The sequence below is a fragment of the Ranitomeya variabilis genome, chromosome 3 (assembly GCF_051348905.1).
Source record: "Ranitomeya variabilis isolate aRanVar5 chromosome 3, aRanVar5.hap1, whole genome shotgun sequence".
In the NCBI taxonomy this organism is placed as follows: Eukaryota; Metazoa; Chordata; class Amphibia; order Anura; family Dendrobatidae; genus Ranitomeya; species Ranitomeya variabilis.
Window position 1 is genome coordinate 432302458 of NC_135234.1, and position 16009 is coordinate 432318466.

The window sequence follows — 16009 nt, forward strand, 5'->3', positions numbered from 1 at the left end:
CATTGGACCGGCCGGACTTGCGCAGCCTGGTGAACCGTATTCTGGACTGAGGACTCAGAGATCTCCAGTAAAGAGGTAAAGAGACTGCAACCTGGTGTCCTCGTTATTTACCGCGACCTGCACCCCACAACTGCACCGTTACAACACGACTTATTGCACCGGACGTCCCCCACTGACAGACAGGGCCACGGACCGGGTCTAGCCACCGTGACAACCCCAGGACTGAGACCTAGAGGCCCGGCTCCGGGTACCCCTTGGCCCTGCGGCGGTGTGGGGGCGCTCCACTTGCGATTTGGTGCACATGGCCTGTGCAGACTCTTAAGCTCCAAGACACATCTAGTCTGTTCAGCTGCCCAGCAGATGAATACCTAGCCAGTTTATATGCAAAGCCAGCCAGGTACACTAATCAAAGCCTGCGGAGTTAATATTTATCCCTAGTCTACCTGGCATTGCTACATACCTTCCCCCTCTGACCAAAGCTGAGGGCTGGGCATCATCTGACAACCCATCGGGCCTACAGGGGACCACTTTACCAAAACTGACTTTATGAGGGGGCTGGGCCAGTTCTGTATTGCCTTCTCTGAGACTACCTTCAGGTGGGTCTCAGGAATTCTACAGGGCTTTAAGTTGACCCGAGCAGGAGGCTTATGTTTGATGACATGTGTGTGACCTAGTGACCTAGTAACTCCAAGAACCTGTCTCTATTTTTGAGTAGCAATTTCTGTTTACTTTGGGAATGTGACAAATTTCCTGCTTCTTGGAAAGCTGGAACGTTTGTCTTCTAACTGGGCTAACAAGCAAGAGGTTTCTAGAGGGTTCTTTTCCTTCCAGGGTTTTAGCAGGTTGCCATAATATATGGGAAAGTGTTTCCTTTTACCTGGTCAATGTACTTTATAGCTGATTTCTCTTACCTTTTCCACACCTTATAGAGTCCTTGCCACTGGGTTAGGAACTTGTTCTTCCCTGTTGGCACTAACACACATACCCAATTCCCAGGCTTAAATTGCCTCACTGGAGCCAACCGATTATACCCCCTGGATTTTGAGGAGGTGCACTTTTATCTCTCCCTTCACTTTGGTCCCTCGACATAACAGATCATTAGACCTGACCAATTGCGGGAAATTATTATTGGCTCCCCTCTCCTGGAGAACACCATTTAATACACTTACATTTTCCAGAGTAACTTTTACCTTTAAGTCTCTGAGCTGTGCAGTCCCAAAGTTGATTGACTTATCAAGGTCAGGGACACTGGCTTTAGGGGATGCTTCTTCATCCTTCTCTCTAGCCATTGCAGTAAAAGGAAATTTATCAGTAATATCATGTACTGGACTACTGGGTGCTACAGCTTTAGCCCATAAAAATAGAAAGTAATATCCGATTAAAATAGTAGGAAACAAGTCCTTGTCCACTCCCACTTGGTGGGACACGGAACCGCAGTCTGTGCATATGTCCACCTGGGCAATAGGATAGTTCTTGGTATTTCCATGGATACACATTACCACCCACCCCCTTTCCAGGGACTAGCACATGCAGAAGTGTGGTCCTTTCCATGGTAACCAAACGCCCTACGTCCAGAAGCCCTGTCACTTCGAATCCGTTCAATCACCTGGCCCCTTGCCAGGATGAGGAACAGCACTGCAGGCAGGGTAGGCGAAGTAGGAGAAGTGCCAGCCTGCGCTGCAGTTTATCGGCTCCTAGGTCAAGGGACAAATGGCTAAAATATGACCCAGGGCACAACACCTCCAGCAGACAATGTTAAGAGATTTACCACTTGTACCCAACTCTGAACCCTGGGTCTTTGCACGCCACTCTCACGTGGACTTGGACCCCTTCTTTTGGGTATCCCAGAAATGTGACTTCAGGCTCCCTTGGTTGCTTAGGTAGTTCTCCATAGCCAGGTATCTTTCTACAAGGCCCAATAGGCCATCTGCATGCTGAGTTTCTCCTTGGGCAACCGAACTTTACACGGTCTTAGGAAGTGAGTGGATAAACTGGTACACTTAAACTCTTTGCACAATCTGTGCTGGAGAGCAGGTCTCAGGCTGCAGCCATTTTTGCACCAGGTGTAGCATGTCAAACATCTCATTATCAAGGAGGCCTGTCCCTTTGGTGTACCTGTTGTGCCTGGACTTCCAGGGTTACGCCCAAACATGCCATAAACTCCGCCTTCAGCTTGTCATACTCCTTGACATCCTGCAGTGAGAGGTCATAGTACACTCTCTCTGCGGTTCCCCAGGCTCTGGGGGCAGTTCCTCCCTATCTGCCACTCTCTCAAATGCAGTAAGAAAAGCCTTGACATCATCTTCCAGAGCTATTTTCTGTAAGGTTTCATCTGGATAACTTCACTTTGGCTTGTGAGTGGTGCCATCTCCGTTGCCCGGACAGTTTGTCAGGAGAGCCAACTGCTGCTGCTGCATTTACTGTATCTGGTGCTGCATCTCTGGTTGGTTTCTGCTCCTTTAGTGCAATGTCTGATGAAGGTCTGCATTATAAGACAAAAAAAATAATATGTATTGTTTTGGATTGTTGCAGTTGAAACTCTCAGCCAAGTGCCAAGTTCTTTTTTTTTACATTATACAATGGTTTAATTGTACCCTACTTGAGCACCCTGATTCTTTGTGAGTGCTGTGTATCCACACTATCAATATATAATATACACTACTCAAAAAATAAAGGGAACACTTAAACAACAGAATATAACTCCAAGTAAATCAAACTTCTGTGAAATCAAACTGTCCACTTAGGAAGCAACACTGTTTGACAATCAATTGCACATGCTGTTGTGCAAATAGATAACAGATGGAAATTATTGGCAGTTATCAAGACACATTCAATAAAGGAGTGGTTCTGCAGGTGGGGACTACAGACCACATCTCAGTACCAATGCTTTCTGGCTGATCTTTTGGTCACTTTTGAATGTTGGTTGTGCTTTCACACTCGTGGTACCGTGTTTCCCCGAAAATAAGCCACCCCCAATAATAAGCCGTAGTGGGGGGGGGTAGAGAAGGGGCGGCTAATATAAGCCATACCCCGAAAATAAGCCGTAGTGGGAAACACGTGGAAAATATAAGCCATGGTACCTTTTGACTGCCTCGGTCCCCTCTGTCCTCTCTCTAGTGGCCCCGAGTGCAGGGTTAACTTTCTGTGTGCCCCGGCCGGAGCTCTGATTGGTCCAGCGGCTCCCCAGCATCTCGAGCGCTGATTGGCCACGGTCTCCGGGTGCCGCAGCTCTTCCCCTGTTCAGCGGTCACGTGGGACCGCTCATTAGAGAAATTAATAGGCTGCTCCACCTCCCATAGGGGCGGAGCCGCCTAATTCATTTCTCTAATCAGCGGTGCCGGTGACCGCTGATAGAGGAAGAGGCTGCGGCACCGAAGACCAGCTGTCCGAGGGAAGGAGCGGGACGCCGGGAGCAGGTAAGTATGACATATTCACCTGTCCGCGTTCCACACGCCGGGCGTCGCGCCATCTTCCCGGCGTCTCTCCTCACTGACTGTGCAGGTCAGAGGGCGCGATGACGCATATAGTGTGCGCGCTGCCCTCTGCCAGTCAGTGCAGAGAGACGCCGGGACGGGACGCTGAGGAGCTGCGGCAAGAGAGGTGAGTATGTGTTTTATTATTTTTATTGCAGCAGCAGCAGCACAGCTATGGGGCAATAATGGACGGTGCAGAGCACTATATGGCACAGCTATGGGGCAATAATGGTGCAGAGCACTGTATGGCACAGCTATGGGGCAATAATGGTGCAGAGCACTATATGGCACAGCTATGGGGCAATAATGGATGGTGCAGAGCACTATATGGCACAGCTCTGGGGCAATAATGGTGCAGAGCACTATATGGCACAGCTATGGGGCAATAATGGTGCAGAGCACTATATGGCACAGCTATGGGGCAATAATGGACGGTGCAGAGCACTATATGGCACAGCTATGGGGCAATAATGGTGCAGAGCACTATATGGCACAGCTATGGGGCAATAATGGTGCAGAGCACTATATGGCACAGCTATGGGGCAATAATGGACGGTGCAGAGCACTGTATGGCACAGCTATGGGGCAATAATGGACGGTGCAGAGCACTATATGGCACAGCTATGGGGCAATAATGAATGGTGCAGAGCACTATATGGCACAGCTATGGGGCAATAATGGTGCAGAGCACTATATGGCACAGCTATGGGACAATAATGGTGCAGAGCACTATATGGCACAGCTATGGGGCAATAATGGTGCAGAGCACTGTATGGCACAGCTATGGGACAATAATGGTGCAGAGCACTATATGGCACAGCTATGGGGCAATAATGAACGGTGCAGAGCACTATATGGCACTATACTGTTCAGCATGTTAATAAATGTTAACTTTTTGGTTAAAAAAAAAAAGTCGCCTTTTTTTTGGCTAATATAAGCCATACCCCGAAAATAAGCCATAGTGGGACTTTTGGGGGTAAAAAGAATATAAGACACTGGCTTATATTCGGGGAAACACGGTAGCATGAGACGGACTCTACAACCCACACAAGTGGTTCAGTGCGAGCTGTGGCAAGAAGGTTTGCTGTGTCTGTCAGCGTAGTGTCCAGACGTGCTACCAGAAGACAGGCCAGTACACCAGGAGAGGTGGAGGGGGCCGTAGGAGGGCAACAACCCAGCAGCAGGACCGCTACCTCAGCCTTTGTGCAAGGAGGAACAGGAGGAGCACTGCCAGAGCCCTGCAAAATGACCTCCAGCAGGCCACAAATGTGCATGTGTCTGCACAAACCGTTAGAAACCGACTCCATGAGGATGGTTTGAGTGCCCGACTTCCACAGATGGGGGTTGTGCTCACAGCCCAACACCGTGCAGTATGCTTGGCATTTGCCACAGAACACCAGGACTGGCAAATTCGCCACTGTCGTCCTGTGCTTTTCACAGATGAAAGCAGGTTCACACTGAGCACATGTGACAGCCGTGACAGAGTCTGAAGATGCCGTGGAGAGAGATCTTCTGCTGACCATATCTCCACCCCTGGTTGTGATTCACTTTGTAAATTAATAGCTGTTTGTCTTGTAACGGGTGTGTGTGTATGGAGGTGTGCAGATCCCCTGGATTGAGTGGCTTTGATGAAGGATTAAGAAGCTAGTCTCTAACCCAGGTGGGCTACCAGCATTATTGTATGGACTTGTTTTACTTTGTGCCAGACAAGGGCTGGATTTCAGTTTCCCTTAATGTGGTTTATGAGCACTGTAATAAACCAACTGGACTTTAACCCCTTAATCCCATATGACGTACTATGCCGTCGAGGTGACCTGGGACTTAATTCACAGTGACGGGATAGTACGTCATATGCGATCGGCCGCACTCACGGGGGGGAGCGCGGTCGATCGCTGCCGGGTGTCAGCTGATTATTACAGCTGACATCTGCACTATGTGCCAGGAGCGGTCACGAACCGCTTCCGGCACATTAACCCCCGGCACACTGCGATCAAAGATGATCACAGTGTTCCGGCGGCATAGGGAAGCATCGCGCAGGGAGGGGGCTCCCTGCGTGCTTCCCTGAGACCCTCGGAGCAACGCGATGTGATCGCGTTGCTCTGAGGGTCTCCTACCTCCTCCTCCCTGCAGGCCATGGATCCAATATGGCTGCGGGGCTGCTTCCGGGTCCTGTAGGGAGGTGTTTTGCAAGCGCCTGCTCAGAGCAAGGGCTTGCAAGCGTCCCTGCTGTGCCTGTGTGATCGCTGATCTGACACAGTGCACTGCAGTGTCAGATCAGCGATCTGACCCTATAACATGAAAAAAATATTTATGTATGTAAAAAAAAAAAAATTCCTAAATAAAGAAAAAAAAATATATTGTTCCCATAAATACATTTCTTTATGTAAAAAAACCAAACTTTATTATCATACCGCCGAACAAAAAGAGGAGTAACACGCGATAAAAAAACGAATATAAATAACCATGGCACCGCTGAAAACGTCATCTTGTCCCGCAAAAATGACCCGCCATGCAGCATCATCAGCAAAAAAATACAAAAAGTTATAGTCCTCAGAATAAAGCGATGCAAAAATTATTTTTTCTATAAAATAGTTTTTATCGTACAAAAGCGCTAAAACATAAAAAAATGATACAAATGAGGTATCGCTGTAATCGTACTAGCCCAAAGAATAAAACTGCTTTATCAATTTTACCAAATGTGGAACGGTATAAGGGCCCCCCCCCCAAAGAATTTCATGAATAACTGGTTTTTGGTCATTCTGCTTCACAAAAATCGGAATAAAAATCGATCAAAAAATGTCATATGCCCGAAAATGGTACCAATAAAAACGTGAACTCGTCCGCAAAAAACAAGACCTCACATGACTCTGTGGACCAAAATATGGAAAAATTATAGCTCTCAAAATGTGGAGACGCAAAAACAATTTTTTGCAATAAAAAGCGTCTTTTAGCGTGTGACAACTGCCAATTGCAAAAATCCGCTAAAAACCCGAGCTATAAATAATAAATCAAACTCCCCTTCATGACCCCCTTAGTTAGGGAAAAATAATAAAATAAAAAAATGTATTTATTTCCATTTTCCCATTAGGGCTAGGGTTAGGGTTGGGGCTAGGGTTAGGGTTGAGGCTAGGGTTAGGGCTACAGTTAGGATTAGGGCTAAAGTTAGGGTTGGCGCTAGGGTTAGGGTTGGGGCTAGGGTTAGAGTTGGGGCTAGGGTTAGGGTTAGGGTTGAGGCTAGGGTTATGGTTCAGGTTAGGACTACAGTTAAGGTTGGGGCTAAAGTTAGGGATAGGGTTTGGATTACATTTACGGTTGGGATTAGGGTTAGGAGTGTGTCAGGGTTAGGGGTGTGGTTAGGGTTATGGTTGGGGTTAGGTTTAGGGGTGTGTTGGAGTCAGGGGTGTGGTTAGGGTTGGGATTAGGGTTTGGGGTGTGTTGGGGTTAGGGGTCTGGTTGGGGTTAGGGGTGTGGTTGGGATTAGGGTTAGGGGTGTGGTTAGAGTTGGGATTAGGGTTAGGGGTGTGTTTCGGTTAGAGTTTCAGTTAGAATTGAGGGCTTCCACTGTTTAGGCACATCAAGGGCTCTCCAAACGCGACATGGCGTCCGATGTCAATTCCAGCCAATTCTGCGTTGAAAAAGTGAAACAGTGCTCCTTCCCTTCTGAGCTCTCCCATGCGCTCAAACAGGGGTTTACCCTAACATATGGGATGGGTGCAGTTTTTAGAATGGTGTCACACTTGTCTATTTTCTATCATATAGACCCATCAAAATGACTTCAAATATAATGTGGTCCCTAAAAAAAAAATGGTGTTGTAAAAATGAGAGATTGCTGGTCAAATTTTAACCCTTATAACTCCCTAACAAAAAAAAATTTTGGTTCTAAAATTGTGCTGATGTAAAGTAGACATGTGGTAAATGTTACTTATTAAGTATTTTGTGTGACATTTCTCTGTGATTTAAGGGCATAAAAATTCAAATTTGGAAAATTGCGCAATTTTCAATTTTTTTTGCCAAATTTCCATTTTTTTCACAAATAAACGCAGGTAATATCAAAGAAATGTTACCACTATCATGAAGTACAATATGTCACGAGAAAACATTGTCAGAATCATCAGGATCCGTTGAAGCGTTCCAGAGTTATAACCTCATAAAGGGACAGTGGTCAGAATTGTAAAAATTGGCCTGGTCATTAACGCGCAAACCACCCTTGGGGGTTAAGGGGTTAAATAGAAATGGTTACCGTGATACCTCAGATCGCTCCCAAGTGAATAGCATTGCTGCAGCATGATTATAGTTTATGGGGTGAAATCATGCTGGCAGATTCCCTTTAAATTAAATTAACTCCAGATTAAGTGTCTGAGATTGGGACTAAAGTGAATAGTGATATTGCTGTGTAATAGAAAAAAAAAATCAATCTTCCATTTAGAGAATGCTATGCATCATTTCCCATCACTTATTACTATTTTGGATTGTTTGAGGGTAGATATTGAATAATTCAGAATTTCTATGAACTGATCATATTGTTCATGGTTCTAAGGATTGGGGGAGGCCTATATAGCCTATATATGGTTTATCATCTTGGTGTAATTACCTTTTAATGAAAGTATTTGTATCCATTTACGACTTCTTTTTCCTTCCCTTGGTGGTACTCTTTCTAACATGAGCCGTTAATGAGCCATAAAATGCTTGCTAATATTTGACAGTAAACTGGAAGTATCATCTGTGCATGTAAAATGCAGGCTAATTTAGCGTCTCTGAAAGCTAATGATTAACTGAAAAGTGTCCACTTCATGCAGAACCAATTAGTCATTTAGAGGTAGTTTTAATACTCATTTTCAATAAGAGTTTCAATACTTGATGATAACGTTTAATTTCCTGTAAAACATTAAATTTATATTGAAATAATATTTATTGTCAAAACTGAGAGTACAGAATAACCTATTATATATATATATATATATATATATATATATATATATATATATATATATATATATATATATATATATTAATTTATTGGTGTCGCTAGGTCTGATGGAGAAAGCTAAGTGTAGATGTACTTGTTATCCTAAATCCTAGACTTACAGGAGTATTTTTTGTTATATACTAGGTTAAAAAGCAGATCCTGGACGAAGAAATTTTATGCTCTCCTGAGGCATCAGTTCTTTTAGCTTCATACGCTGTCCAAGCCAAGGTAAGAACATTCATTGATATATGTGCATATGTATATATGTGTATATGTGTATGTGTGTGTATATATATGTGTATGTATATATATATATATATATATATATATATATATATATATATACATACACACACAGTTGTGTGAAAAAGTGTTTGTCCCCCTTCTGATTTCCTATTCTTTGACGTGTTTGTCACACTTAAATGTTTCAGATCACCAAACAAATTTACGTATTAGACAAAGAGAACACAAGTAAACACAAAATGCAGTTTCTAAATGAAGGTCTTTATTATTAAGGGAAAAAGAAATGCAAATCTACAGGGCCCTGTGTGAATAAGTGATTGCCCCCCCCCACACACACACTTAAAACATAAATGAACTGTGGTTTATCACATCTTTGGGAAGCTGACTTCAAATTCCCTGCAACACCTGTTCTCAATCAAGAATCCACCTAAATAAGACCTGCCTGACAAAGTGAAGTACATCAAAAGATCCTCAAAAGCTAGACATCATACTGTGATCCAAAGAGATTCTGGAACAAATGAGAAACAAAGTAATTGAGATCTTTCAGTCTGGAAAGATTATAAAGCCATTTCTAAAGCTTTGGGACTCCAGCGAACCACAGTGAGAGCCATCTTACACAAATGGCGAAAAGATGGAACAATGGTGAACCTTACCCCAAGAGCACAGCGACGACTCATCCAAGATGTCATAAAAGACCCCACAAACAGCATCCAAAGAACTGCAGGCCTCACTTACCTCAGTTAAGGTCAGTATTCATGACTCCTCCATAAGAAAGCGACTGGGCAAAAATGGCCAATACAAAAATCACTGCTGAGCAATAAGAACATAAAGTCTTGTCTCAGTTTTGCCAGAAAACATCTTGATGATCCCCAAGACTTTTGAGAGAATACTCTGTGGACTGACAAGACAAAAGTTGAACTTTATGGAAGGTGTATGTCCCACTACATCTGGCATAGAAGTAACACAGCATTTCAGAAAAGAAATGTCATACCAACAATTAAATGTGGTAGTAGTATGATAGCCTGTTGCGGTTATGCTGCTTCAGGACATGGAAGACTTGCTGTGGTAAAGGGAACCAAGAATTCTGCTGTCTACCAAAAATCATGAATGAGAATGTCTGGCCATCTGTTTGTGACCTCAAGCTGAAGCAAACATGGGTTATGCTGCAGGATAATGATCCAAAACACACCAGCAAGTCCACCTCTGAATGGCTTAAGAAAAACAAAATTAAGACTTTGGAGTGGCCTAGTCAAAGTCTTGACCTGAATCTGATTGAGATGCTGTGGTATGACCTTTAAAAAGGCAGTTTATGCTCGGAAACCTTGCAATGTGTCTGAATTACAACAATTCTGCAAAGTTGAATGGGCCAAAATTCCTCCTTGTTGTAAAAGACTCATTGCCAGTTATCGCAAATGCTAGATTGCAGTTGTTGCTTCTAAGGGTGGCCCAATCAGTTATTAGGTTTAGGGGCAATCACTTTTACACACAGGGCCCTGTAGGTTTGGATTTCTTTTTCCCTTCATAATAAAGACCTTCATTTAAAGATTGCATTTTGTGTTTACTTGTGTTATCATTGACTAATATTTAAATTTGCTTAGTGATCTGAAACATTTAAGTGTGACAAACATGCAAAAGAATAGGAAATTAGGAAGGGGCAAGTACTTTTACACACAACTATATACATATATATGTATATTTTTCATGCAATGGTTTTCCTTAATATTCTTATTGGAATTTTGGTTCCAAAAATCTAAAATGTTGATTAATGAGACCACAGTGCAGATTTCCCCTCATCTAATGTCCCGTCCTTGCAGTACTCTGCCCGAACAAATCTGTTTGCTTTTCTCAGTAGTGGCTTCTGAATCTAGAAGTTATTCAACCATAAAAACCTGCTACTCAGTTTTATTTGGACAGTTGATGTTGAGATGTGCATGCTACTTGATATCTGTGCATCTGTAAGGTACCCGGGTTGTAGTCGTGGGTGATCCGCTGCTCTTCTATGCCTTGGCACTTTACAAACACACAGAATCCCAGTGCATATGTGTTTTGTTGAGAAGTTTCCCTTGTACTCACTTGTAGGCCGGAGTCCTCCGTTGCATCCACATTCTTGGTCCCAGGATCAGCCATACACACATCAGGGGACACCCGGTTCATTTTACCAGGTTCAACTGTACTTCACAGTTCAAGTACATCAGTTTTTAACACGGATTATCGGGCACAGCACCCTTCCGTTCTATCAACATAGTTCATTTCAAGCCTTTGCTTACATTCAGCTTGCATTATCCCTACGCTTGATCCTCTTGTCAGCCCCAGGGATTTCCCGTCTGGCCCCACAACACTCTTGAGATCCATTACGTCTCCCTCTTGTGGTTCCCCTTCCGGCTTCTTTGGCATGGAAGGGATTAAGGCACACTCCACAGTGCCTAGTTCGGGTTGTAGGCCCTGGATGTTACATGAAGGTACGCAGGAAATTTGGTACAACATCGTGCTTTCAGCACACTGCACCTTGAACTTAATCTTCATATGAACCTCACACTTACTCTTGCTCTCTCTAACTAACTAAATCGGGAAGCAGTTCCCCTTTTTACTTAACCCTCCCTATCTCATCCTGGGCTGGTCAAAAACACTGAACTGTATCATACCTATCAGCTATACACTAAAAAGACCCACCACTACCTATGAATCACTGCTTTGGGCCCTAAACCCTGATCCATATTTGAAGTCACTAAACTATGTCCTATACTTTCCCTACCCCTGAGATGAGTGTACCAGTGTTACCTTTGGCATTATTTTGCAATACCAACACAGCAGCATCAGTAATTATAACACTTTGCATTATTCACACAGCACATTTCACATTACACAAAACCGCATGTCATAGTTCACACCACGCAATTTGTTGTCTTCAGGGGCAGCTACACAATAGTCTGTCACACCCTTAGGGTATGTGCACACGCTGCGGATTTTGCTGCGGATCTGCAGCGTTTCTGCAGCTGCGGATCTGCAGCGGTTTCCCATGAGTTTACAGTACAATGTAAACCTATGGGAAACCAAATCCGCAGTGCACATGCTGCGGAAAAAACGTGCGGAAACGCAGTGGTTTATTTTCCGCAGCATATCAATTCTTTGTGCGGATTCCGCTGCGGGTTTACACCTGCTCCAATAGAAATCTGCAGGTGAAAACCCGCAGAGGAAACCGCAAAAGAAACCGTGATAAATCCGCAGTAAAAACCGCAGCAGTTTTTCACAATGGAATTCCGCAATGGAATCTGCAGCGCGTGCACATGGCCTTACACATCATTTATAAGGGCTCTTATCTAAGGTGCTGTTAATTTGTGTTTTCGGAGGCTTGTAACTCTTATGATCTTATCCTCTGCAGAAGAGGTAATTCTTGGACTTCTTTTCCTGGGGTTGGTCCTGATGAGAGCCAGTTTCATCATACCAATTAATGGTTTTCATGACTGCAATTGAGGATACTCAACACTGGAGGATACCAAAGCTTCCATTGCAAAACACACTTGATGGCAGCAAACTCTTTCTGCAGGCCAGTGATTCCACAAATGAACTCTTGATGAGGCATACCATACCTGATCGCTGGAAGCCATTCTAGGTGACTGCCTGTAAAGCTGTTTGAGAGAGTGTCAAGTGGGTGTAAAGCTGTCTTGGGAGTAAAAGTTGTGTGGGGGGGATACTTTTAGGAATCTAAAGTTTAACACAAATTCTGGTTTCACACGTGTTTCTTTACTCCTTGTTTCCATATTTGTTCCTTTGTGTTCCCTGCTTTCACTGTCAATCTGTATTGGGCACATTCCAATTAGAACAAGGAAGACCAGTGCATGAACGGCAAGTGTCCAAACTTTTGACTGGTACTGTAAATTATACTTGCAATGGCTATTATCTTGTGCCCACAATGAGAACTGGAAAGTGTTTGCATTTTGCACATGAACTTGGTCATGTAGACTTTTTCATTTTTTTCTCCAGTGATTCCAAATTACTGTGTGCAGATTAGAATCATTTGCAAGAAGAACATAATTAATATGGTTATATTTAAAATAAATACATCCATATGTACACTTTGAAAAGTAAGATATTAAATTATTCTACATAATCTTGTTCTGACATGTATACATTTCATACTGTACTTTATAGGTTAGTATGAGAATTAAGAATAAATTTGGTCTAATTTCTGTAATGAAAAATGTCACATAAGCCATACTCACGTCTTCAGACTCCCTAGCATTGACCACTCCGTTGGTCTCCTCAGGGTCCTGTACTGTAGTCACATGACCATTCAAGCTAATGATTACCTGCGTTTTACACAAATTTTTCTAACTTGGCAAACCCCTTTAATTATTATGTTTGTTTTTTTTTGTAGTATGGTGATTATAATCCTAGCATTCACCAGCCTGGATTTTTATCTCAAGAAGAACTATTACCAAAAAGAGTGAGTATTAACTATCACACTGACATACTAGACTAAAGTAATGCAGATAATGGAATAGTACTTTTATTCAAACAATGAAATTAATAGTAGTAACCATATAGTGTATCAAAGTAGCTCCATAAAGAAGAAGCAACATAGTGAATGTAGATAATTTAGAATTTTAGCTTGAACACACATTTATATAATGTGGAGATTAGTGATATAAATCCTGGTAATATTCCAAGTGGTATAGAGTGGTCTGAAGTAGATTAGGGTTCCTGGGGTTCTTTTGCCTAGTTATTGGTTAACACTAGTGATGAGCGAATATACTCGTTACTCGAGATATCTCGAGCACTCTTGGGGGTCCTCCAAGTATTTTTTAGTGCTCGGAGATTTAGTTTTTCTTGCCGCAGCTGAATGATTTACATCTGTTAGCCAGCATTAGTACATGTGGGGATTCCCTAGCAACCAGGCAACCCCCACATGTACTTATGCTGGCTAACAGATGTAAATCATTCAGCTGCGGCAAGAAAAACTAAATCTCCGAGCATTAAAAAATACTCGGAGGACAACGGGGCGTGTTCGAGAAATCTCGAGTAACGAGTATATTCGCTCATCACTAGTTAACACCTAATATTCCTGGTGGTTTATAATAACGTAAAAGTAAATTTTATGCCATTTAGTAAGATATACAATATTAGAATGACTGGAGGGTCCAACCTCTTGGCCAACCATGATCACAACGGTGCCTTCCACTTTCTCCATGAAAAGCAATGCATCCACCCACTACAGCTCCATTCAATGACATACAGTGGCTTGCAAAAGTTTTCACCCCTTGGATTTTTTCCTTTTTTGCTACCTCACAACCTGGAATTTCATTGTTTTGTTTTTTTGAGGGTTTGCATCAGTTCATATAAAAACATGCCTAAATCTGTGAACATTTGGTTTTCTTTTTATTGTGAAGTAAAGAACAAATAGGACAAAATAACTGAAAACTTCAGTGTCTATAACTATACACCTCCTTAAAGTTAGTACTTTGTGGAGCCTCCGTTTGTGGCAATTAAAGCTGCAAGTCACTTTGGATAAGTCTCTGAGCTTTCCACATCTTGCCACTGAGATTTTTGCCCATTCCTTAAGACAAAACTACTCCAGCTCCTTCAAGTTAGATGGTTTCCTCTGATGAACAGCAATCTTCAAGTCTAACCACAGATTGTCAATTGGATGAAGATCTGAGCTTTGACTAGGTCACTCCAAAGCAGTTACACATTTCCCGTTTAACCACTTAAGTTATGCTTTAGCAGTATGCTTTGGGTTATTATCTTGTTGGAAGGTGAACTTCTATCCCAGTCTCAAGTCACTGACAGACTGAAACAGATTTTTTTCTCAAGAATATCCCTGTATTTTGCACCATCCATCTTTCCCACGACTCAGACCATTTTCCCTGTCCCTGCTGCCGAAAAACATCTAAACAGCATGATTCTGCCATCACCATGTTTCACTGTGGGGATGGTGTCCTTATGCTGTTGAACTGTGTTGGTTTGGCTCCAGACATTACATTTACCTTGGTGGTCAAACAGTTCAATTTTGATCTCATCTGACCACAACACCTTCCTCCACACATTTGGGGAGTCTCTCACGTGTCTTTTGGCAAACTCAAAACAATGCTTACAATTTTTATGCTTAAGTAAAGGCTTTTTACTGCCTACTTTTCCATAAAGGTCACCTCTATGGAGTTTATGACATATTGTATTGGTATGAACAGATACTCCCATCTCTCCTTGGGAACTCTGGAGCTCCTTCAGGGTTACCTTTGGTCTCTCTGCTGCCACTCTGATTGATGCTCTCATTGCCCAGGCTGAGAGTTTTGGTGGGCGGCCATCTCTTGGCAAGTTTGTTGTGGTTCCATGTTCTTCCCATTTGATGATAATGGATTTGATAGTGCTCCAGGGGATCATCAGAGATTGGGATATTTTTTATAACCTATCCCTGACTTGTACTTCTCAACAACTTTGTCTCTGACTTTTTTGGAGATCTTCTTGGTCTTCATGGTGTTTGGTTAGTGGTGCCTCTTGCTTAATGGTTTTGCAGCCTCTGTGGCCTTTCTAGAAAAGGTAAATTGTATTTACTGACAGACCATGTGACTCTTACATTGCACAAAGGGGGACTTCCTTTCAGTAAGCATATGACTTATGAAGGGAATTGCTTGCACCAGAAATTTTTAGTGGCTTCATAGCAAAAGGGTGAATACATACGCACATGCCAATTTTTAGTTATTTGATTCCAATTAAATTTTATTGCTTTATTTTACTCACTTCAATTCAACAACTTAGACTATTTAATGCTGATGCATTGCACACAAATCGGATTACAAAAATATTTAGGCACATGTTTTAATGTAACAAAATAGGTAAAAAGCCAAGGGGGTGAATACTTTCACAAGCCATTGTATTTGTGAAGGAAAACCAGAGCTTAACCAGTTTCTCTGAGGATAGGTTTGGGTTCCAGTAGTTGGAACCCTATGATAAGCAATTGGTGACTTATAGCAATATGCTATCACTGAGTGAAAAACTCTCAATGAGATAAATTATCCAATTAGTATCCCATCTTAAAGGGACTCAGTAGGGTCAGCCCTCCTAGGCCGTCTATATGTGCATGTAGGTCATGGGAAGCTGAATAAAATGAGACATTGATATCTGCAATCTGATGTTTATAAGTATATGAGCTTTCCAGGCTATGGGCCGGACACTGATCTGCATGAGAATCTGCCTCCAGAGCCTATTTTGAATAGAAGCTGAAGTTACCAGTGTGAGACATGCAAGTAACAAGGGCAGTAAAACTGAACTTTGCAAACACCTTTTTTCAGCTCTGTACAGGTCTGCAGCGATATCAGGAGAACAGAGAGCG

General features: G+C 42.8%; 1 protein-coding gene across 1 annotated transcript in view; it reads left to right on the top strand.

Moving 5' to 3' along the window:
* The window catches only part of LOC143816256 (merlin-like), a 109692-nt gene that overhangs the window by 49141 nt on the left and 44542 nt on the right, over window positions 1–16009 (top strand). The window contains exons 6-7 of the mRNA XM_077296421.1: window positions 8584–8667; window positions 13058–13126. Of these exons, the coding sequence (XP_077152536.1) occupies window positions 8584–8667; window positions 13058–13126 (153 nt within the window). The remainder of the gene's footprint in view (window positions 1–8583; window positions 8668–13057; window positions 13127–16009) is intronic.